General features: G+C 38.7%; 1 protein-coding gene across 3 annotated transcripts in view; it reads left to right on the top strand.

The window, feature by feature from the left end:
- The window catches only part of LOC103025319 (coiled-coil domain-containing protein 148), a 112969-nt gene that overhangs the window by 37492 nt on the left and 50737 nt on the right, over positions 1-24740 (top strand). For all 3 annotated transcript variants that reach the window (XM_022680135.2, XM_022680137.2, XM_022680136.2), the window contains 3 exons: positions 12632-12727; positions 13623-13810; positions 22195-22333. In XM_022680135.2, coding sequence (XP_022535856.2) covers positions 12632-12727; positions 13623-13810; positions 22195-22333 — 423 coding nt within the window. The remainder of the gene's footprint in view (positions 1-12631; positions 12728-13622; positions 13811-22194; positions 22334-24740) is intronic.

Genomic DNA, 24740 nt, shown 5'->3' with positions numbered 1-24740 from the left:
GCAGGCAGGTTTAAAGTTATGGCTGGTTGGTGTAATGCCTTTTTTGTATTTGTAAATGTAATTGTTTAACTGTAACGGTAATGGACACTCTTAAGAATAAATGTGCTTCAATTGTTACTTTAAGCAATGCCACATAAGAACCACGTTGGGCTTGATTTTATAAAGAAGCTTGTTTGTGGGCTCCGAGTGCTGCCACCATGATAAGGAGATCACCGGTTCGAATCCTGTTTATGCAGCTTGCCATCAGCTGCCAGAGCCCTGAGAGAGCACAGTTGGCTTTGCTCTCTCTGGGTGGCTAGATGGCACTCTCTCCCCACATCAGTCTAAAGGGTGATGTCATTTAGCACTAGGCGTCTGTGAGCTGATGTATTAGAACCGAGTTGCTGCGCGTTCCTCCAAGGGTGCTGTGATGCTATTCAGTGGTTCAAAAAGAGGCGTTGGCTAACTTCACATGTGTCGGAGGAGGAATGTGCTAGTCTTCATGTGCTAGGTGTTGGGGCATTACTAGTGATAGGGGGAGTCCTAATGAGTGGGTTGGGAAATTGGCTGTGTAAATTGGGAATAAAAATGGGGTAAAAACAGAAGCTTGTTTTTAAGGTTTAAGAATGTTCACACTTATAAGTTGTATAAGTTGTAAGGTTTTATTTTGTGTGTGAGGTTGTACACTGGCCAGTGTGCTCATGGCAAGGCAGCTCGAGTCCTGATAGTAGATGCCAGATGGAGGGAATGTTCCATTTCCGAAGATGTGCAGACATTTAACATTCTTTAATCCACAGTGCCATGTGTGTACTGGGAATATATCATAGAAGGCATTACCATCCAAAGTGGATAGGGTTGTGAATTGCCCATACAAACAGACAAATGGTTCTGCCAGAAATCACACCCACTCAATGCAGAAGGCCCCAGAAACACATCCTGTAGGTCAGTGCTGCGTTCTTTAGCTTCCATGGGCCTTTGCATGGACATGGCATTAGTCATGGGACATGATACCAGTCCCATATCCCGTGATATCTGGTTTGGCAGTGTACAGTATATTGGATAGCTTTTTTGTGTGTTTGTTGGCTGTTTCCAACCAATCTCCAAATAACCCTCTGGATACATTTATCTTCTATATCTGCAGCTGCTCTGCAAATAACACTGCCCTGGTATAATGAATAAGGTGGAGCTTTGAATTCAAATGAATAAAATGTGTGAAGTGGTTGCTCATAAATAACATGTTGCATGAACACAGTTCCTGCCAAAACAATACAACTAAATGAAAGCAGCTGTGTTGATGCAACATATTTCATTCATGTGCAATCACTTGGCCTTTTTGAATCTTGAATCATGTTTCTCAGTGTTTTAGACGCCTTGAGTTGTCCAAGGGCATCTGTTTACAGGAAGTTAATTCCAATCAGATTTCTCAGATTGTAGTGTGTACGCAATTGGATTTTTTTTTTTTTTTTGTGGGGGGGGGGGGGGGGGGGATAATAAAGATATAGAGAAAGTTGTACCTTATTAAAAGGTTCTCCTTCTAGCCCTGCAAGACCTGGCAACCTTTTACATCTCTGCACTCCTGCATTCCTCTTTACCCTCAGGTATGCTCTGGTCCGCTTATACCCACTTAATCTCTGTTCCTCCCTCTAGACTATGTGAGATAAGGCTTTTAGTGTCCTGAGCTTCTGAGCACTGGGACACTCACCCACATGTCTGTACTTCTGTCCTTTCTTCCAAAAAGCAGATGAAACCCATATCCAACCTAAATACTGGCATGCTTTGCATTTTTATTTCAATTAGGGTGCACAAAATGTAATATTTAAGTTTATTGAACATTGAATATTTAAGTTTTTGGATGAAACATGCCCTCTTGGGTGTGTGACGACTTTATGTTACATTGCAAATTTTCTTTGAGCTGTAACACCTATCTAAATTAATATTAGCTAGCTTAGTTCACTTTTCTTTCTTCTCTTCTTGCTAGGTGTGTAGAGATAGAAATGGTTTGGGCATCATCATGTGTCCACAATCCTGCAGCATTGAATTAAAATCCCTATGCAGAGTTTTGTAAATGTAATTTTTTGCACTTTTAATGCAGTAGCAATATACAGCTCTGGAAAAAATAAGAGAGCACATAAAAATGATGAGTTTCTTTGATTTTACCAAACCCAAAAACTCTGGAATATAATCAAGAGGAAGATGGATGATCACAAGCCATCAAACCACACTGAACTGCTGGAATGTTTGCACCAGGAGTGGCATAAAGTTATCCAAAAGCAGTGTGTAAGACTGGTGGAGGAGAACATGCCAAGATGCATGAAAACTGTGATTAAAAAACAAAGTTATTCCACCAAATATAGATTTCTGAACTCTTAAAACTTTATGAATATGAACTTATTTTCTTTGCATTATTTGAGAAGGTCTGCATTTTTCTGCAAATAAATGCTTTAAATGACAATATTTTTATTTGGAGTTTGGGAGAAATGTTGTCTGTAGTTTATAGAATAAAACAGCAATGTTCATTTTACTCAAACATCAAAATCAGAGAAACTGATTCAGAAACTGAAGTGGTCTCTTAATTTGTTCCAGAGCTGTATATTTGCATATACACGTAGCAGAAACACTGCATACACACTAACACACTTGCTGCAGAGTGTATCAGCTGTTCTGTGATGAAGGCGGTTGAAAAATGGCGAGTTCAGTCTTTCCAACAAAAGCAGTTTCATGTGGATCTACTGGTTTTGTCCTGAATGTGAGTAATTACATCGATTTCCAGAACTCGGCGTCGCAAACACACACAGGAGATTGTGGAGAGTGTGATCAGGAGACAGATAGAAAAAGCTCATCACCGCCCCCGTCCCCCCCGCCCCCCCCCCCCCAGTAGCAGCTTTCCCCAGATAAAAATCATCCAGAGCCACACAATTCAGCATTAGCACACCTTATCACCTCGTCGCTAACATTTTAATACCCCTCTTCTCACATCCCACACCTCCTGCTCTGAATGAGATGATATGTGTTTTGGCCTCACCTGCACCACAAACACACTGATGGAAATGGGAGCAGAGTTCAACCAGTGTATGTTAATGGATTTGGTGGTAGACGGATGCTGCTAGTGAGGGTACACACACTCAAAGGTATGAGGGATGAGTCATCTAATCAGTTCACACACACTCTTTCAGCGCTGTGAGTAAATGGAAGCATCATCTTTTCCTGTGTCTCTCTTGCTTCTCTTTCTCTCTCTCGTCTGTCTATCACCATCTAGCATCTGTTGCATCTCTTTCTCCCATCTTCTGTCATCTGCTTTTACATCTCTTGTTTTCCATTTCTTGTTCTCTCTATCATCTCTTTTAATGCTCCCTCACTTTCTCTCTCTCCCATCTCCCTTTTTACAGTCTCTATCATCTTCTCTTCCATCTCTTATACTCTCTCTTTTTTTGCATTACTCCCTCTCTTAAATCTTGCATCCCTCTCACTTCCCTCTCTTCCTCTTTTGAATCCCTCTTACTTATCTTTTGTCTGTCACATCTCTCTTGCAATTCTCTCCTGCCCTCTGTCACACTCTTTTTGCATCTTTTTGCTCCCTTTCTCTTTTCTCTCTCATCTCTTTCTCCTGCATCTCACTCTTTTTCCCTGGCCTTGACCACCTGCTCTTGCAGTACAGGTCTGTACAGCATTCCATGGGACATAGAACAGAATAAAAGTCATAGAACAAGGTAACCATAAGGTTTTTCTTTTTTTCTTTACCTAGTTGATTAGTTCTCGCCATAATATAGATTAAAACTTTACACAATAAATTTCTCTTCATAGTTTTGGATTACTTTAGCATTAATCTGCAATACAGAACATTTTATCGCAATAAAAAACCCACTGAATTTAGGGTGTGTTAACCTTTTGACTGGTACTGAATTACTATTTAACATCCAGAGCTCTTTGAGGCTTTTGTAGGAGGTTGTAGATGCAGATAAGTATGAGGGCACTATTTTAGCGATCTATTACAGATGCATTCATGCTGTAAAGGTGCACGAGCAGATCATTTATGGGGAAAGCAATGTTGTTTTATTTTGTTTTCTGTTGATGTAAAAATGGTGCACCTGTGTAGCCAAGTCAGTAATGAATGTCTGATGGTTGACTGTGGTCAAGTTTAAATCAGTCAGTGGCACACCTGTGTTTTCCACCGCCAAGATAGCAATATGCCAGAATTTCCCTGAACACACCTCACTTCCAGGCTACCACACCCACCAGCGTAGATATACTGTATTCCTAAGCTCCTTTGCTATTTTAATGGCACAAGGTGTTTTTTTTTTCATCTGCCCACTAAATAAAAAAAGTTTAACAGTTAAATTTGAAACTACTGCCAACATGACCAGATCAAACTGTCATAAGAAGTTCAGCCCAAGAACAGACCACAAGATGAGAAAAGAGATCTTCAACCATTTTAGGATATCGTCAGAGCACCTACAGGTAGCTCCTGATGAAAAAGTACAACAGCAAAAAAGGTACAAGTTTGATTTTAATGTAAGGTTGGTAATAAGGGTAATAACCTCTACTTTTAAAAAGGGAGAAGGGCCTCTAGAACATTGTGTTTTGGAGAGTCAAAACTCTATTTTTTTGCTTCTTTTCTTTTGTTGCTCTCTGCCCCCCCTCTCTCTGTCTTTCTGTTTGCTATCTTCTCTGTTTGCCTCTCTTGTTCTTTTCTTTCTCATCTTTCTGTATCTCAAATATTGTATCTCTCTCCTTTGTAGGACTCTTTTCTTCTCTCCTCCCCCATTTTCATTTATCTGCTTTTTCTATTCTTTTTTTCCTTCTCTTTTATCTTTTCCTTTATCATTCTGTATATACAATTTCGCTCTTTCTCTCTCTCTCGCTCTCTCTCTCTCTGTTGAATGTATAAGAAGATTCAGAGCCTCTAAATCTCAATCTTCACAGGCTTGTTGAAAGTAAAGTTATGTATGTTTTTTTAAATCCATTTTGCCGGAGCCGTCACGCTGAAACCAGTTGATCTCCTTTACAGTGGGAAAGCGGTCTCCGTTCTGCAGAAGCTTTAAAGCTATTTGGTCTTAAGTACCTTGCTGAAGGGCACCCAGGCAAAGCTCTGCACTGTGACTGAGCTCTGCTGATAGATTTCACCTTCTTCTGCCTCCTCATAAACCACCCTAAAAGCCTGCAAGAGTGAGTTCAAACTGGAGCCACGCAGTTGTACACTTAATAAATAAAAACACTGGATTCTTCTGACCACAGCATGTTTTTTTCAGTTCTGAAAGGATGAGTGGGGTCATTGTGTTGTAGCCTCTGAATAGAATGTAAAAAAAATCAGCTTTACACAGTTTTTCCTCTTACTCCAACTGTAGTCTATGGGCAAAGGCCTGTCTGGTGATGAAAGTTTGCTTATTTAGTCCTTTTTTTAATATAAGTAAGTGGTAATTTTTTCAAACTTCCTGTTAACAGGTTGTACAACAGATGGCATTCACAGTTTTGTTGTATGGCAATTAAAAAATCACCACAATTGTCTTTGCACATCATAGAAGGATGCTTTATATACAACTAAGATATGCATCATGTTTGGACTGATTTTGAGGGCGCAACTGATGTATCCTTCCTGAAAAAAATCAACCCTCACGAATGGAGCTCACTTTAAAATGTTTTAAACTATCTTTTTTTTTTCACGAATAAATGAAAAGTCACAGATGTTTTGCGACACCATTGCCTGGACCTGACGTCATTGGGAGGCAGGACCTTTTTTGGTGACATCACCACAATGCTTCTTTAGACTGTTTCATTTGTATGACCAATACGCTACGATACGAGATTGTTAAGAGCTTTGCTTAAGGGCCTACCATTGGTAGCTTGCTGAATATGGGTATTAAACCCACAATCATGTTATTAACAGCCTAGTGCTTTAACTATTGAGCCCCCCCTACCCCTATATATTATCTATTGATCATAATTCATATCATATATCATGTTAACAAGAACACTTGAATTAATTTGAGTTGAGTTTATTGCTTTGGAAAGTGCGCCATATTCTTTTTATATGCTTAATGCATCTCATCAGACATTGTGTATGTAAATGGAACCCACTTCATTTATTGACTCAGCAGATATCTTCATTTGTCATACATATTACATCAAGGTTATCCATTCAACATATGTATGTATGGAAATATCATGTTCAGTTCAGTGATTTTCTGTTCTCACTGCTTTCAGTGAGCTACCAGGGGGATTTATAATCCATTTCTCATCAGTACAAGGTCAGTTTTTATATTCAGACATCTGTGATTTAAAAACCCAGCATTATACTCTCCATAGCCAACATCTTACCTCTGAGGCTGAGCTCCTGACTGCTGCTGCTGTGTAACTCAGTAACTGCTCTAGTTACTGCACTCTGCTCAGTGAAGCCTGCAGCGGGGGCATGTGATCTCTCATGAAGGCACTCTTTGAGGCACTTGACCTCATATGACCTCAGCACACACATCAAAGGAATGTCTCTGAATGATGCTGGAGATAAAGATAGTTCTTACAATGCAGAGTACTTTTAAACAGCTTTACCAAACCATGAAACAAATCCGGGAAAATGAAAACGCACAAAGGGGAAATTGTGACAAATGTTTTTATCTCTCAAATGTGACTTTCAATTTCCTTTTGCATTCCGAACCCTATCAGACACACCTGGTCCCTTCTATTTAAGAGAGAGAGAGAGAGAGAGAGAGAGAGAGAGGGATAGAGCGAGCAGTAGAGTGAGTAAAAAATTGATGTGGTTTTTCTCTTTGACTGTAACTTTAATAATACAGCAGGTAGAAAGTTTTGATTATATAAATGAAATTATAATTATCTGATAAAATGTTAAAATACACTGAAATGCCAAAAGACATTGAATTGCATGTTACACTGATTGATCATGAAGTGTTTCACCCACACCAATGCAAGTTGTGAGGTTTTGTCTCATGAGTGAGGCTGAACACTGGCCAGCATGCTCATGACAAGGCGATATGATTTATTAAAGTTGGAGTGAGGCCTGATAAGTGGGTACCTAATGAATAGGGCATTAAAGTTCCGAAGTTGTGTGGGTAATTTCTGTGTCATGACTTTTGGCACAAATGTTACTTTAGCCCTATTCGGACTGGATTAGTTTCTTAGGGGGACGTCTGTGAAAAATATTTCACACCTCTACTCAGTGATCAAACTCTTGTATCCGGACTGCAATTGAAAAAACAGGAGGACCAGTGAGTTTTTAGGCTTTCTCTGTCACGACATCGCGTTCAGTAGCTCCTCCATTTCCACTCACTGTTGTGTTTACGTGGATCTCTGTGGTAATGCACTACCAAAGTGTAATTATGGTGCGTGGCAGTGGACAAATAGCTATTTTATTAAATGTGAGGTGACGAAACTCAGAGATGTGAGTCCAGACAGGAATAAAATTACCAGCAAAAAACAGTAGGTAATTCAGTCTGTATGTCTGAGAAAAACGCATACATTGTTAATCCAGACGGTAATAAAATCACAAAGGACCCCCCCATAAAAGAGAAAGGAGTTATATGTGAGAATTAATATTTCTTGCTTCTAGGCTCCCCCTACAGGTGGAGAGTGCAATTCTTTTTAACTTTACAAAGGGGCGCTTATAGTGCGATTTGTATTTACTGCAGTGAACAGCTGTAATATTTAAGCAATACAATATTTAATGTATCTGTACTAATGTACCCAACATAATGCAATATGTATTGTTAACCAGTGTGAGAATGTGAGGTAGAAAAACACAAAAAGTATTGTATAATAGAATATACTCCACGGGAAGGGTTTAGTAATTATTTCCTTAGTCGGACCCGATATTATGGGAGCAGTTTAAACTCTAAAATGACCACATGGCAAGGCAGACTTCTTCATTTTGGACAATATTAAACTAATAAAATAAACACTTGAGTGGATTTGAAATGACATATTAGCCTTTTAAAGGGTGCTTTAAAAATAAGCTGCAGTGACTAACGGTGGTCATTGGTCTCTATAAATAATTGCTGCCAGTGTATTATCTCTTACTGCTCTTTATTTCTAAAAATGACACCCTCTGCACCTTCTAAAGAAGGCCTAAAGAGTGATTACCATGATCTCTGAACCTCAATCTGAACAATGTCTCTGATAGAGAAGGTTTGCTTGTCTTTTTAAACTCTTCACATATCTATCTTTATCTCTCTCTATCTCTCTCCCTCATGCATGGGAGAGCTGAATCAACTTCAGAACCTTAAATGTATGTGACAGGATGCTACATACATTCTGCACTGCAAGAGCTTTGCACTGAATTTACTTGCCACAAATGTGTCCATTTCTATATGAATTTGATAAATTGCTTTAACACAACTAGTTTAAATCGCAAGTAAACTGAAAGGCAGAATTTTGTTGATGTAATATTTTTAATTCTTGCGAAATTCATCTCAAGAAAAGTCCATGCAGACCTTTCCTTCACTTTACCAGTTTGATATACCTTGAGGCAGGGTCCTAAGGGCAAGGAATTCCAGCAGACTGAATAAACTGATAAGGACAGCTGGCTGAGCACTTCTAAAAATCAAGGTGAACCAAGATGGCTGTACAGAACCTTTATATTTGAAATGGTACTTTTGACCTTTAAAAGGTTGTACGAACACAGTTCATTATAGAATCAGAAGAGGTTCTTAAAATCAAATTCCTTTAACTCCTGTTTACAGTTACAGTAGATACAAGAATCGCAAGTGTAATTTTTTGAGACTGTCCACACTAAGGTGTCACAACACCAGTGGCCCTATTTTAGTGATCTATAGTGCACATAGTAGGGATCGACCAAAGTTGTTTTTTTTTAATGGCCGAGGCCGAGATCACACGTGGCTGATATATAAAATCGATATTTCGTTTTCGATTTTCAGCTTGTATTTTTCCCATATATTCACAACAATAATGATACACATTTAAGCCATCTGGAAATACCCTATTAAAGTAGTTTAGTACTCTGAACTCAAATTCCAACTGCTCAAACACTGAATGGTTGAGACAATTTTACATTTGGAAACTGTGCAGTGGAAAAAAAAGGCAATGGAATCTCTTTTACAGTTTATTTAATACACACACAGAATATGGGTAAAATACTGACACGTAAAAATTTCAACAATATTATCTTACATAAGTCAGTGACATTACAAAGTAATATGAGAATCTGGCCTGTGGGAAAGTAGTTCTTTCCAGTGTAAATAGTCCAGTTTTTTCCTTGAGCGGGCTGCCACATCATCCTCTGAAAAGTACATCTTGATGATATCCAGGGGAGTATGGCTGTCAACTATGATGATAAATAATACAATGTAAGATATTAAATATTATTTCATTATGTTAAACCTTTTTAAAGTAAAGTACCTAACTACAGAATTTGCCATTTGATCATTACAGCAGCCACATCTGACACCTGCATTACAATTAGCCCACACCAACCTAATCGCTTTTTATTTACACACTAATCACACATTTTAGCACCATGACACACATTTAATATCTCTATCACTTACACCTGATTCAGTACGACAACCCAGTTAATTAGCCGATTAACTGATATTTAGAGATTCTCATTACCGCAGTATTTACTCAATCAACGAAATTAATAAAGGAGTTAGATAGGTTAGTTAGCTGTTTTGTGTAAATTACTATCAAGGTTGGTACATTCCGCATTTTATCGAGTACCAATTAATAATGCCTTCAAATCATGCGGTATATTGTATTTACGAGATGAACACATAACATAATATAAATGCAAAGGCTATATTTACTAGTTAGGGAGCTGGGATTTCTCCACTGTTTAATAGTTTGGCTGTATTGAGCGTTTTGCTTGAGTGATTTGGCTTCAGCACACACTGTTCTAGAGTTTAAATCTGAGTTAATTAAGCTAAAGCAACCAGTTAGCGTTAGCTTGCCTGTTAGCTTTAGCTAGCCCGTTAGCATTAGCCTTGCCTGTTAGCTAGCCCATTAGCGTTAGCTTGCTGGTTAGCTTTAGCTAGCCGTCAGCGTTAGCTAGCCCGTTAGCTCCCTGGTAAGCTTTATCTAGCCTATTAGTTAGCCCGTTAGCTTGCCTGTTAGCTTGCTGGTTAGCGTTAGTTTGCCGGTTAGCGGTAGCTTGCTTGTTAGCTAGCCCATTAGCGTTAGTTTGCCGGTTAGCTCTAGTTAGCCCATTAGCGTTAGCTTGCCGGTTAGCGTTAGCTACAACAAGACACTAAAACTCCGTATAACACAGAAGCCTCTAAAGCCAGTCGGATAGATTCACTTAATGAAGTGAATCTTTTTGAGTCGTCAGTCGTTGTGCTGTTCACACTACACGACTGGCTGTGCTGTAATCGAGAGTAATTCAGTTGTTGAGACTTTCAGACTCACCTGGCTGCTCTCCAGAAACACGTTTCGTCACGAGAACACACCTGAACTGAACACACGAGAACTAGCCATGCCGGGCCAGAGAATCTCAATAGAGGAGAATATGCACTCGCAATGAGTCCAACATGAATGGGTTTATAGGAAGCAACTGAATAAACTGAGTTTATAAATGTCTAATAAAATTTATTCTGAAATGTGTACTTATGTACTCAACACAGAACTATATCAAAATTTTCAGTATCACTTACACCATTTTTATCATTTTGAACTCAAGTTATAAGCCTTTTAAACATGCTCTACCGCTTTCTAAAATTAAAAAAAAAATCAGAACAAGTAGTTCATTATTATTATTATTTTTTTTAAGTTTTAGCTTTTAGCTCCATTTAACCCTATTCATAGAGAACTCACTCGCGGGCTTCCTCTAGAGTTTAACAGTCATTTACTAATATAACAGTGAGGACAGAGAGTGAGCAGACTCTCCATAAACAGCTCTGGTGTGTTTTGGACCCGTGGTTCTCTCTTTCTGTGATCCCATTGGCTGTAGGTAGCCGCTGCTCCTGATTCCTAGTCGCCGACTGAGCCAGATATTAACATGTTGAATATTTGCTGCGCTCGGCGAGTGTCTTTCAGTAGTTTACACTACTATGTAGTAGTAGTACTAGTACTACTACTACGCCGATTTCCCTCAGAGCAGAGTTCTTGGCGGCAGTTAACGAAAAACTGTCAGCGACTGAAAAACTGGGCTAAAATTACCTGACCAGTTTTGACCCAGTCAAAGCTGAAGTGAAGCCGTTCTCTGCAGCCGTGTCTGAAGCAGCTTCTGGGGAACTGAGCTCCTCACCTCCTCTGCTGTGTGTCAGTAGGATGGTGGAATGGACACTAGGGGGAGCTCTAACTACTCCACTGCAGAACAGCACACAGTGCTGCCCAGAGCAGAGCCCTGAGGCATTCATTAAAAATCAATCTTGTGGGCGCAGATATCGGCCAATGCTGATTATCTAAAAAATGTCAATAATCGTCCCGATTAATCGGCTGACTGATATATTGGTCGATCACTACCTAAGAGTACAGCAAGGGCACAGCATACTTCCTTAAATCGAGCTAGCCCAGCAACTTACCTGTGCCTTTCCTTGTTGTCTCTGCTTTAATATTGGCTTTATATGTATTTATTTAACTGCAAAACGTTCTGTCCTGACCAGTTAGTGATGTGCTGAAGGCAGTGACAGAGTAAGTCAAGAGGACTGAAGTGATTCAGGGAGAGTATCACCTGCATAGCTATGATAAGATATCCCATAGCCCTGTAAGATCTGCCCAAGAGGAAGTATGTTTAAATTAAATGAGAGCGACCCAGGACTTGAACCCTGGGGACACCACAGGTGTCTGGAATGCTCTCAGAAACATTATTTACTATTTTGATATAATAATCCCTGCCTTATGGGTATGAACTGAACCACTTCATCACTGTTTCTAAGAGTCCAACCCAAGTATCAGGTCATCAGCACTAAAGCAGACACAATCACAGTTCTATGATTAATCAGCACTAAAGCAGACACAATTCTATGATTAATGAGGAAATCTTGAGCAGAACCTTTTTAGACAGTTCTTTAAGGATGAAAACGCAGTGTAATATTAAGGTGAGGCTTGACAGGATCAGGGTATCAGGACTTTTTCTTTGTTGGTGCAAAATGTTGGTTTATGCCAAGTCAGTAAATACCACATAGATGTTTACAATAAAACAACCAGGGAATTAGAATTAAAGGTTCTCACAGTGATTTACTATATAGAGAACATAGAACACCAATGCTAGGTGTGCACAGGATGGGTACAAAGCCCACTGGAATTGAGCTGTCGGGCAGTGGAACTGTGTTTTCCTTACTGTAGGTGCTCCACACTTTTGTGATAAGGTGGGGAGTGTTAATCCAACATCCAGACTTTTGTTGCTGAGTACAAGTAAATCCTAATAGCAATGCTCTAAAACCTGGTTAAAAAAGCCATTTCTGCACAGTAGAGAGATTTATTTTGTATTTATTATATAATAATTGATATTATTATAATTTTTTTATTTAATATATTTTTAATACCTTGATTTCGGAAGAAACAACGAATGTCCCAATATGTGTACCAACATAGTGCTAATGGTAAGGTAGGATGCAGAAAAACAGAATAGTGTGAGATAGAATTTGAAAGAAATAAAATATGAATTGATATTGCAGAGATTTGGAGAAAATTAGTCCCATAAATTGTGTGCTATGACAATATCCATCCTCATAATGCCTGTCTCTCTCCCCAGGTGGTATTTGTGAAAGAACAGCAGCAGACACTGATGGACACACTAGAGGAGGAGGGTTTTTCACTTCAGCAGGAGCTTTCTGCTTATGGACTGCAGGTACTGAAAACACAGCTCTTTTACTGTCCATCATTTCCTTATTGTTTATTTTAGCAAAACTATGTATTATATATTAAACTTGCAAGAAAATAATGCACCAGAAAGGAGTTGTTGTGTGAATATAATGATGGCATTATGTAAGATCCTAGATACAGGTTCTGTATAGCATCCTGATGCACATTTGCCCGTAGATGTTGCAGCTCGTCCTGTAGATCCTGCACACCCATCGTCAAAGATAACATCCCAGCTGGTCCTATGAAATGATCGGTTTGATTGGTTGCAAAAATGTTGACCAGACAGGCTAACTGGGAAACCTTGCTGTGTGTGGGTGAGCATGATCCTGCTGAAAAATTACCAAACAAATGTGGTTGCAAATATACAGGGGTTGGACAATGTAACTGAAACACCTGGTTTTAGACCACAATAATTTATTGTCCCGACGGACAGTTCTGGTGGAAACAGGAGAGAGTTGAGGTGCACATTGAATTCTGCATGTCAAGTTTTAAAGTAACCAAAGGCATATAACCGCTAGTTTATTTAAGCTATTAAACTGCAGCTTATATGATGATGTATCATATTATTATAAAAACTAGCCAACTACTGCATGAAACCAAACTAACTACAGCACTACAAGAAACACATCTTTTTTTTCTGATAACAGGTGCTATGGTTGTCAAAACTTTAAACCGAAAAATCTTAAAAATAGAAAAATTATAGTTCAGACTGTTGCTTTGATGAATTCCTATACCTTGTCTCTGAGAATTGCAGTCCTGAATAGCCAGTTTGTTGAGGCAGGTTTTTGAAACAGTGCATGATTGCAGTATACAAGTGATCCAAATCGTAATAAGACCCTGTGCTTTGCTTACCCAAACATAGTCTTCCTCCAATTCCCCAGGCCAGTCTGGACACTGCCGCAGTGCAGGAGCATGCAGGTGCTCTGATGAAGGTGCCACAGGAGGTCCTGACCGCAGACTGCCCTTACACTGACCTCAAAATGTCTCTCATCAGTGCCTTTCATTCCCTCTCCGACAAATACACACAACAGCTGGACACAGTGCACAACAGACTTCAGGGCATGGACAGGTGAATCACACACACATAGACACACTTTATTCACAAATTGTGCTTCATTAGGAGCCTTATATAGTGAAACATTATTAGTAGGTTTAAATTGTATATAGAGTATATTAGCAGCGTACATATATGAGAAAGGGAAATTCTTAAGTAAAATAAATTTCAGAATGTATTAGTATTTGGTATTGTGTACATGTGTACATGCTTTAATGACAGTGTGCTCTTGAGCTGCCTTAACAATACTACTGTGAATAAAGGCCTTTGATGAGGAGATCAAATCCACCTGAGGGTCATCTGAAAATGAGGTTTAATGGGAAAAATCTGACTCTAAAACATATCTGACCTTTCAATACAAATACGTCAATGTCCTCAAAGTTCCTTAAAGTTCTCTATTTAAAAGTTGGACCAGAAATAGTGAAGAAAATTAAAAAGCAGTTTTTCATTTAACTATTTGTTTTATATTTTTTCAAGGTTTATATATATCTGTAGTTTCTTACCTGTTTTAAATAAAACAAATTTCATCGTATTGGGTTGCTTATCATGGCTGGACAGGACCCAGAAATGTGCAGATACAAATAAGACAGGGTCAATACCAGTATTACAGCAGCAACGGAGAGTAAACATACCATAAACAGGAATCAGTCCAAAGCTGATATATGAACAGGATATATCAGAGTGTAGGCAGAATTGAGGTTGGAAAAACAAACAAGATCATGCAGGAGAAGGTGTAAGGAGTAAGGGTGTATATATATTATGTGTGTGAACAGGTGAATTCAATATTCCGGTCAATGATTCTGCTGATTGACTTTCTGAAGGTGCTTTGTGCAGTGACATGATTGTGTGGGAGTTATGTTAGTGTGTGGTGCATTCTGGGTATCGTAGTCCAGAGGCTCGAGATCACAGCCGGTGGTATCTAGGTGGATACTATGGTTTTGCCATGTTGTTGCTGTGTTGGACTTGTGTTAATGTCTTGGAAACTGTAGGAATTGTTAAGAGACAACATTTGGTAGAAAAATAAGAATAATTAAGATTTAAATATGGAATAAGGAAAATTGACAATATAATTTGCATTGGTTTTTATTACAGCTATATTGTTAGTTAGCTATTTTATAGTATCTGTTGTCTGCATGCAAAGAGAAAAAAATCCTGTCTCCTCTGTAGGATTTCTTCATAAATGTACCTGCCTACTATATATTTACTGTCTGCTGCTATTCTATAATAACCCAACCCTTACTTAAAGCTCAGCAACTAAAATATAAACTGTAGTGTCCTTTACCTTTAAAAAAAAAACTTTACTTCAAGCAAGTAAACAAACACAGAAACAGACTTTCCTCATGGGGGAGGGGTGCAGTCAAACATCTCTTCAAAAGAGTAATGTACGTTTTTAAATTAAAGTCACCTTTGGGATATTTTGTCTAAAATAAACACATCATGTAACTTCAGTACAGTATGTTGAGCAAAACTTTCAACCTCATTTTTGCTCCCAAGTCAAAATCCCCGGAGCCTAATTAATTCTTACAGTGTTTCATTTGTATCCAGCTGGATTATTTGTAGGCTTTACTTTAACAGTGTAAGTATAAATTAAGCTCAGAGGAGTGTTCTGTGAAAGTGGCTCCAACAAGCTATGATCTTGACTTCTTGAGATTTGGCCAGAGCAGTGGCACACGCTACCAGGGCAAGGTAATTAATAAGAACATTGTTTTTGAAATGTTAGAATGAATGTAAAAACTAAATAATATGCCATTTTCTTGATATTCTGAACATTTTCAAACACACAACCTTCTTACCTTCAATATTCCAATTCTGTTTTTTTGTTTTTTTATTTAAAGCAAAGTCTTTTTATATCCTTAAACAGTACTAAAGTGTCACGGTATGGAAGTTTGGAAGCAGATGTAAGTGTAGCATCTAGCTTAGCTTTGCTGTTGTCTGTGCCTTTGTTCTTTGTTTACATCCTAGGATTGGTTTTGGGTTTTCTATCTGTGTTTACTTTGAAGCCCTGCCCTCATGTAGGTTTGTTTAATCAATTTTTATGATTTTTCATCATGTACAACAAAGGTTAGTTCTCAGCAGAGGAAACTGACCTGTGAGTTCATGCTGTGAAAGTGTGCACGCAGGTCATTTACAGGAACAGCTGTTATTTTAATTATTATTCTGTGTATTGTTGATGTAAAAGTTGCGTTTGCACACTGTGGTGCGCCTGTGTGTGTGTGTGTGTGTGTGTGTGTGTAAGGAGCGTGTTATCAGTTGGCCAGATAGCAACACGCCAGAAATTTACCTGAACACACCTTACTCCCCAACCACCACACCCATCGGTATAGATTTATTCCAAAACTCTGTGACTTTTTTAGCAGTTTAGGGGTAAGTTGTAGAAATAGACTGTTTGTGGGGTGTAAGATAGAAATAAGCATTGTGACGCACCTTGCACAGGGTATAAGATAGGGCCTTAAATAGCCATACATTAATATCTAGAATTAAGACATTAGTTAAATAATCTTGTAATGATTAATAATGCAGTATGAATTCTAAGTGTCTTTAATGAACAGGGATAAACCAACAAGCGTAATCACAGTACTAGCAAAGATAAATACCAGAGACAAGAATCTCCAAAACATCAGAGTCAAATACACTGTCTAAAAGTGATAAACGATAGACAAAAAGGGTCAGAATCCAGAGCAAACATACCAAAGTATACTAGCAAAAGGGGCAAGACAAAATCAGAAACAGAAGTCAAAAATAGGTCATACACAGAAATAGACAATCAAATAAATAATGCTTAGTATGCAGCTGAAACAACAGGGGCAATACTTTGCCAAAGGCAGAACAAACAGTCCGGAATATATACATGGGAAAACAGCTGAAAGGAATCAAAACACAGGTGATGCTGATCAACCAAGTACTAGTTCTGACTGGCTGGCATTCTGGGAATTGGAGTTTGTGAAGGTGGAGACATTCTGTATTAAATAATCTGAACTAATGTACCTTTATTGTAAAGTGTTACTGAAATTAATTGTAGTGAGATCAGGGTGAACCAGTGGCCTTACAGGTAGTTCTAGTGTTGCACAGCTATAAGGACCTAATCATGCCTGATTCTGGGCAACAGACCCACTACCACCCTGACCAGGAGAAACAAATAAGATGGGTAGATGTTACAAGGCCAGGAATTTACATTTTACCTTCTTAACCAGACACTAGTGATAAAATAGCAAAACTCCCCTTTTTGTGTCTTCTAGTGTGTTTCATTTAAATAAATGATGTACTTAGTGCTCTCCTCCAAGCCTGTTGAGCTGCACAGTAAAGCCATACAGCTCACTGAAATGATGTGATGTCTACACCCTCTTACTGGTACCATTATCATAACAGTCTCATTGTGCTAATGGAGATATACTCACTCCTGCTGCTGGCAGTGCCTCAGATTGATGGTATTTCTAGTATCTGGCCTTTTTTGCACTTGCAAAAATGAAAAAAAAAAAGTGTTTTTCAACTAGAACACTAAGTATTTCTGTAAATCACTCTGGAGTGGAGCATCTGCCAAATGTCATAAATGTAAATTATCATAGTCATAGTGAAGATCATCAAAAACTGGGAACTAAGTGTGAAAATGGGATTAAAAAGACACAAACAGGCCTCTTTTGCAGTAATACATTTAGCATAGTAAGACTGATGGGGCATTAATATATCTTCTATTGGGCAAGATCACACTGAATGTCTCCTAAAGCTTGCCAGAATGAGCGGTTGCCAGCTAACCCGCTGTGCCAGACTGCAGTAAAGCTCTTTTGTCACCAGAGCATATTCTATGCTGCACATTATTAGTGCAGTGTCATTCATTGGAAGATTCATATCACACAAACCCAGTGGCTCTAATATAAGCACAGCGTGAAGGGAGGAGGGGGTTGATCACAAATCATATTGATAATCAGGCCCTCCAATTTTCCTGATTACAGATTCCTGTCCCTGTTTATCATCTTGCTGCATGGCTTGCTGTCCTGTGCAGTCAAAAAAACAGTGTGTGTGTGTGTGTGTGTGTCATCAGCCCCCCATGGGGAATTTCGAGAGCTTGCTCTTTAGACTCTGTGATGCAGATGCCTTTTTGAAGCCCCCTCTCAGGTCCTCAGAGTCGAGCTGGGCTTTTAATTGGGCTTAACGAGCCACAGGGAAGCCGAGATGGTGGTCAGGCACCTTAATTAGCCATGCGCTGTGAGGATGAGGACGATGAGCAGTGGACGAGACTGTTACACAAACATAACTGCTGACACATGACCCCGCACCACCAGAATCACAAACAAACAAGCTTGTGATTTCAGTGGGTGGTGTACAGTGACTCAAAAAAAAAAAAAGAACTGTCTCAAATATGCGGAAAAAGTCACATTAACTGTTCCTGATATGCTTAAATGGATAAAACCTTTTGTTCACTTAATAGAGAAAACATATTCCTAAAATGATTGCATTAAGATTCAACACATATAACATTGATGGGCAATAATATACTGTAATATCTAATATCAATATAGATATAGAACTCACGTATTGTTAATCTTGAGTAATATACTATTAAAACGAGAGATAATCACATATTGAACTTGACCACATGTGTATGAAACCAAGTACCTAGGCATTAAAAAAATGATTTTACAAACATTAGTGAAAGAATGGGTCTCTCTCAGATCTGTGAACTCCAGCTTTGTACCGTAATAGGATGCAGCACCTGTGCAACAATTCCAGTCGCGAAATTTCCTCACTACTAAATATTCCACAGCCAACTGTCAATGATATTATAACTCAGTGGAAGTGACAAGGAAGTGATAACTCAGTGGAAGTGATAAGGACAGCGACTCCCTCTGTCAGTGTAAAATAACAGAGTGGGATAGTGCAAAGTGCACAGAGGTCAAAAACTTTTTGCAGAGTCAAGAACAGTAGAGCATAGAGAGCTTGATGGAATGGAGAGTTTCCATAGCCGAGCATCTCCATCCAAACCTATCATCACCAAATATAGTGAAATATAGTTTAGTTATGTTGGCTAGTATAATTTCCTTGCCAGGAAGAGAAAGTAATGTTGTGATTTGAATGACCTAAGCCATTTTAGTGCCTAAAAATGACAGGGTATCAGGGGTTAAAATTATAATAACCGTTATTTTGTTCATAGTAGAGTGCTGTTAAACTAATATGCAAGAATGCACTATTATCTGTTTTGGTGTAGACCCATTTAATCCACCAATAGGTAAAAACGCACCCTCAAACACATGGAGGAGGACAACACCACAGAATCATAAATGAGCCTGGTGTGTTTAGAAACAGTGATTGGCTACCAGTTTTAGCTTCCCACAAACAATGAGGTTGTTGTCTTTCCCTACGCCTGCCCTGCTTTCTCACAGGTTCTGTTCTTTGGTTAATAGTGTTGTTGGGTGTGAAAGTGAATTAGCATGCTCCCTGCTGCTGAGCATGTTTCCACAACAGATGTAACAACTTAACAGTGCAGTATTGTGTAACTTAAAGCTATGATTCGAAACTCCTGATTTTACTTTCATTGGTTAAGGAATCCATAAGGGAAATAATGCATAATACATGAAAAGGTCAGTCTAATTATTTTCCAAAATCAAAAGCATTAAAGAGGGTTCATCCTGCTCTATATCGTCTAGATTTTCAATAATTCCCAACTCATCCTAAAAAAGTACTGAATGGAGCTGCATCTTTCCATGGAGACAGTTCTTTTGCTCCACAGCACAATGCTTGGGGTATTTATCTATCTTATGCCTGGAATTAGGCATTTTCCCTATTATCTGGTCCAGAGAGTCTTTTTCTATTGGCTTTAATTCCCTATATGGACTAAACAAGCTGTGTGTGTGCACTTGCACATATGTGTCAGCAATAGGTGCAACTTAAAAAAGCTGAATGTGTGTTCATTAGGAGGGGTGTCCACAAACATTTGGACATGTAGTGTATTTTAGAAGATACCTAACAGCATGTCAGGGAACTGAATGTTCCACTTGAAGTGTGCTCTTTGTGGATCTGTACATTAGCACTTTTGCAATTTAAAAGAGCCAATTTAAGGTTGACATAAATGGCAAGTAAAAATGGCCCAGTAAATCAGAGGCAAATCTCCTGTCGGCTGTGCTTGTTACATTTTAGTGTGCGCTAAAGGTTTTGTGTGCTTTTTTAGTGAATATGGCCTTTAGATGACAGTTTCCAATGTTTGCCTTAATTCTTGGAGTGTATTCAGTGATTGCTACAGAAAAACTGCAACGTCTAGCATATGTAAACTAACTTAAAACTTATAGGACAGGGGCTATTATCACATCCAGTGACTATTGTCATATCCTTTGGAAACTAAGGAATGCTACATTAACCTGCGGAATATACAGCTCTGTAAAAAATAAAGAGACTCCTTCAGTTTCTGAATCAGTTTCTTTGATTTTGCTATTTATAGGTATATATTTGAGTAAAATTAAAGTAGAAAATGAGAAATGGCTGAAATAACAAAAAAGATGCAGAGCTTACAGACCTCAAATAATGCAACAAAAAAATATATTATTTATATTTATAAAGTTTTAAGAGTTCAGACTTCAATATTTGGTGGAATAACCCTGGTTTTTAATCACAGTTTTCATGTATGTAGTTCTCCTCCACCAGTCTGACACACTGCTTTTGGATAACTTAATGCCACTCCTGGTGCAAAAATTATTGATTGACTGGTCTGTATATTGTGATGTATTAAAGTACATGGAAACATCCACAAATATAGCACAGTTGAACCTGTAAGGGCAATGCAGAGCTGGAAATGACCACAATAAAACCAATAAAACCTTTTTTAAGGTTAGGACTGGTATGTTTCATTAGTTTAAATGAACACATTTCTATTAATAGAAATAGAAAATATGTTTTAGGGTTTAGTGGCTCTTTAACTTTAATAATTCATGTTGTTTGTTGCTTTGCCATGAGCACGCTGGCCATTGTTCAGCCTCACTCATAACAAGGGATCACCTCACAACTTATGCAGGTGTGGGCATTCCGCTGAGCCATCCCCCGAGATAACTCTTCATGATCCATATTTATGTAGCCAACCTACACCTAAGTCTAGGTCCGTTACTCTAAGGGCTCTTAGTCTCTGGTATATAAACACCTTGATTGGTAAACAAGCTATTTGTATTTTGGAGAAGAAGCATTTCTTACAACAGAGCTCCACTCAGAACTGCTGGCACTGCTAATAATCAACAAAGGCTAGTTGGTTAGTCAGCAAATTGGATTGCAAATGAGATGTGGTCCATGTTAGTTCCTATTTGGGGCTAACATTATTTTGGGAGAGCAGTTTTAAGTAAGTCCTGAAGTTCTGGGAAGATTTTTCTTAATTCCAAAGTGGTTCCTCAGAGGTTCGGAGGTAAGAAAACAGGCTAGCGCAGCAACAACAGGATAAATATAGAATTCTGCCTTCGGTAAATACAGTGTCTGCAATTTTTTCTGAAAATAGATGCAAAATTAAAACTATAGGAAAATAAAGCCTATTTCACCAATATCTTTCTCTGAATCTTCCTAACAAAAAAAGTCATGGCATTTTATGAAAACTGACCGAAAGTTGCAAACATGCTGATTTCCTTACTTACGGTTCATTTTTTCTGTTAAAAGATACATTTTCAACAATTATTTTAATTACTGTAGTATTTTTTTTTCACAACAGTGTGGACAGTGTGAAATTTACCTCAGCTAAATATGGAGACAATATGAGATATATTAAGTGATATAAATATTATGCCATAAGTTACATTTACAGTATTTAACTGACACTCTTATCAAGAGTGAATAACAAGGTTATTCCTATTACAGAGTTAGGAGTAGTGTTAGGAGTCTTGCCCAAGGAAACTCCAGTCACCCTGACCTGGAATTGAACCCCAGTCACCCACACATGGTAGCTCATTGGGAGGCGGTGGTGTTATCCACTGCACCACACCAACAGTTAACTACTTAAAATGATTTGTCAACTTAGCTAGGCAGCTAAGTTAACCAGAAATAACTTTTAAGTAAATGATAAAGGAGAGCAATTTCTCTTTATGTGTAATAATGCGTTAAATCAGAGTGTTTGTATGAATTTTAAACAAGTATGTGGTGGATACAAAAGACATATTATATTTATGTTGACTCACAAAGCAACACAAAGTGCACTACCAAAAAGTTTAAACAGATTTTTAAAGGGTTAAGAAGAATAGTTTTTTTGTGAATTCTCTTCTACAAATTACAGTATATCAGTACTGTTACTTATTTTTAATTATCATAATTTTTTTATATTCTTGCTTTTACCGGAACTTTAAATACAGGCGCTAATAAAATACATGCTTCTATTTTAATTCTCTCTGAAATTTCAGAGTTTAATGATTTACACTTGCATGTTTTTTGTGTGTGTGTATCAGGAACTGTGGGTGGAGTGAGCAGGACCACTTGCGTTTTCTGCACACTGTGAGTCAGTATAGACCCCAGCTGAGGAACCACAGAGGCCTGTGTCTGGACATGCTCCACAGAGTTCTACCCCACTACTCCACTGCAGAGCTGGTCAGTCCCACACACTGTCTTTCTTCATGCGTTTGAATAGAGCTTTCATCTCTTTTGTTTTGTCTTTAGTTTCCTGTAGACTTTTATGTGGATATAACATTGTAATGAGGATTTAATGTATTGTATTTAGTCTCAAAAACGTGAGTGATGTCAGGTTCGGATGTTGGATGATGAGTTTTGGATCACAAACACCACTCCTACTCATCCCAAAAGTACTGGATGAAGCTCTCATCTAGTCATCACTTCAAATAAAGCAGTTTTACTGCTTCATATCCCAGTACTGGTCATTGAAAATGGTGACTTTTGACTTCTGTGCAGCGCATAGAGCAAGTGCTCCAGAGCATTTCATTCTATTGACAGTGCTTGGCTATAAAGATTATACAAGCTGTGTGATTACACAAGCAGTGTCTGAATGCTTTTGGACTGACTGTGATTATTTGGTCTTGTGAAACGCAGTTCATGATAGATTCATTCATCTCCTTTTCATTTTAGCAGGGGCAGAAGTTGGTAAGTTTAGAGCCGTGTCATCTACAAATTAACTGATCAATCTAGTCAGACTCTCTCTCTCTCTCTCTCTCTCTCTCTCTTTTTTTCTCTCTTTCTTTCTCATTATATTTCTCTCACACTCACTTTCCTTGCTATTTATCTCCCTCATACACTCTCTCATCTCTCTGTCTATAAAGAATGTCTTTCTCTTTCCTTCATTTCTTTTCCCCAATTTACCCAGTCAATTACCCAGCCCATTCATTAGGACTCCCCCTATCACTAGCGATGCCCCAATACCGGAAGAGTGAAGCACATGCCTCCTTCGACACATGTGAAGTTGCAGCATTGCCGAGTAGAAAGCGTGCTCAGAGGAAAGTACAGTGACTCTGATACATCAGCTCACAGATGCCTTTTGCTGATCGACATCACCTATTAGAGTGATGTGGGGAAAGAGTGTCTACCCACCCACAGAGAGAGCAAGGCCAATTGTGCTTCCTCAGGGTTCCGGCAGCCGATGGCAAGCTGCATAACGAGGATTCGAACCGGCTATGATCTTCTGATCATAGTGGCAGCACTTAGCCTGCTGGACTATCATTTGACACTCATATCTCTCACACTTTTTCTTGCTGTTCCTTGTCTTTCCTCTATTTCTCTCTTTTCTCTTTTTTCCTCTGGGATCTTTTCTTTTCCCTCTATTAACAATAAGCAAATAGCATAAAGAAAAATTAGACATTCATTACATACTATCAAATAACAATACCAGTCATTAACAGTATATTTGCTTTTTTTATTTACGATTATTTTGTGGGCAGTGGATTGGGGAAAGGTGTTATTTAATAGGCGTGAGTGGGTCTTTATGTGGGTGAGGTTTAGTAGTGTTACTCACTTTTCTTCAAGTGGCCACATATTTAGCAGCAAGAGGTGCTGTTTTACTTGCCAAGGATAATTTGTACTTTTTTAAATTGTGAATTTTAAGATTTCTAAGAACACACTTACTCTCTCTCTCTCTCTCTCTCTCTCTCTTTTTCTCTCTCTCCATGCCTTTATTTTGGAGCTGCAGGAAGAGCAAAATGGAAAACAGATCAGACTTTACCAAGCCCTTGCTTTTGTTCATGGTTCTTTTAAGGTTGAGGATGGTCCTTGAATATAACTTTACTGGGCCATGAACCAGGTTTAGGTGCTTCTCATCTTGTATTCAGGTAAGAGGCTGCCCAACAGGGTACTCTTTTCAATTGTACTCTTTTCAGAGCCTCTTTTTAGTTGTACAATCACACAGTTACTCACAGAAATATTCACTCGTTTTTATCAACCACACACACAAACACACACGCTCACACAGAACACACACACACTCAGACTTATTCTGATCAGTCTTTTGAGGCAGTAACAGAGACTCTGTGAATTATGTGCTTGGCAAGACACGGGATATGCAGTGTCACCCTCTGTGGACACGTCTCACCCTTGGACACACATCCACACGCACACACCATCGGCCATTGAGTGCAACCTCCGTCTGTATCACCATGACAACCGCCAGGGTGCCTTTCTTGTTCTTGGAGACCTGTCGTCCTGTCGGTTCCAGCTGGGTGCTGCACCCATGGGCAGAACACACACACTCTCACTTTCTTACCCTGCAGAGTGGTTCAGATGGGCCTCTCAACACTGCATCCTATTTGTCTGCTGTCTAGTGTTGGCCAACTTATATTAGAGTCATGAAACACACATATATGCCACATACAGCTCTGGAAAAGAATAAGAGACCACTTAAAAATTATGAGTTTCTTTGATTTTACCAAATTAAAAAACCTCTGGAATATAATCAAGAGGAAGATGGACGATCACAAGCCATCAAAACAAACTGAACTGCTTGATTTTTTACACCAGGAGTAAAGGCATAAAGTTATCCAAAAGCAGTGTGTAA

Source organism: Astyanax mexicanus, chromosome 11 (assembly GCF_023375975.1).
Source record: "Astyanax mexicanus isolate ESR-SI-001 chromosome 11, AstMex3_surface, whole genome shotgun sequence".
Lineage (NCBI taxonomy): Eukaryota > Metazoa > Chordata > Actinopteri > Characiformes > Acestrorhamphidae > Astyanax > Astyanax mexicanus.
The sequence above is the reverse complement of the archived record's forward strand: the minus strand, read 5'-3'. Positions and strand labels throughout refer to the sequence as shown.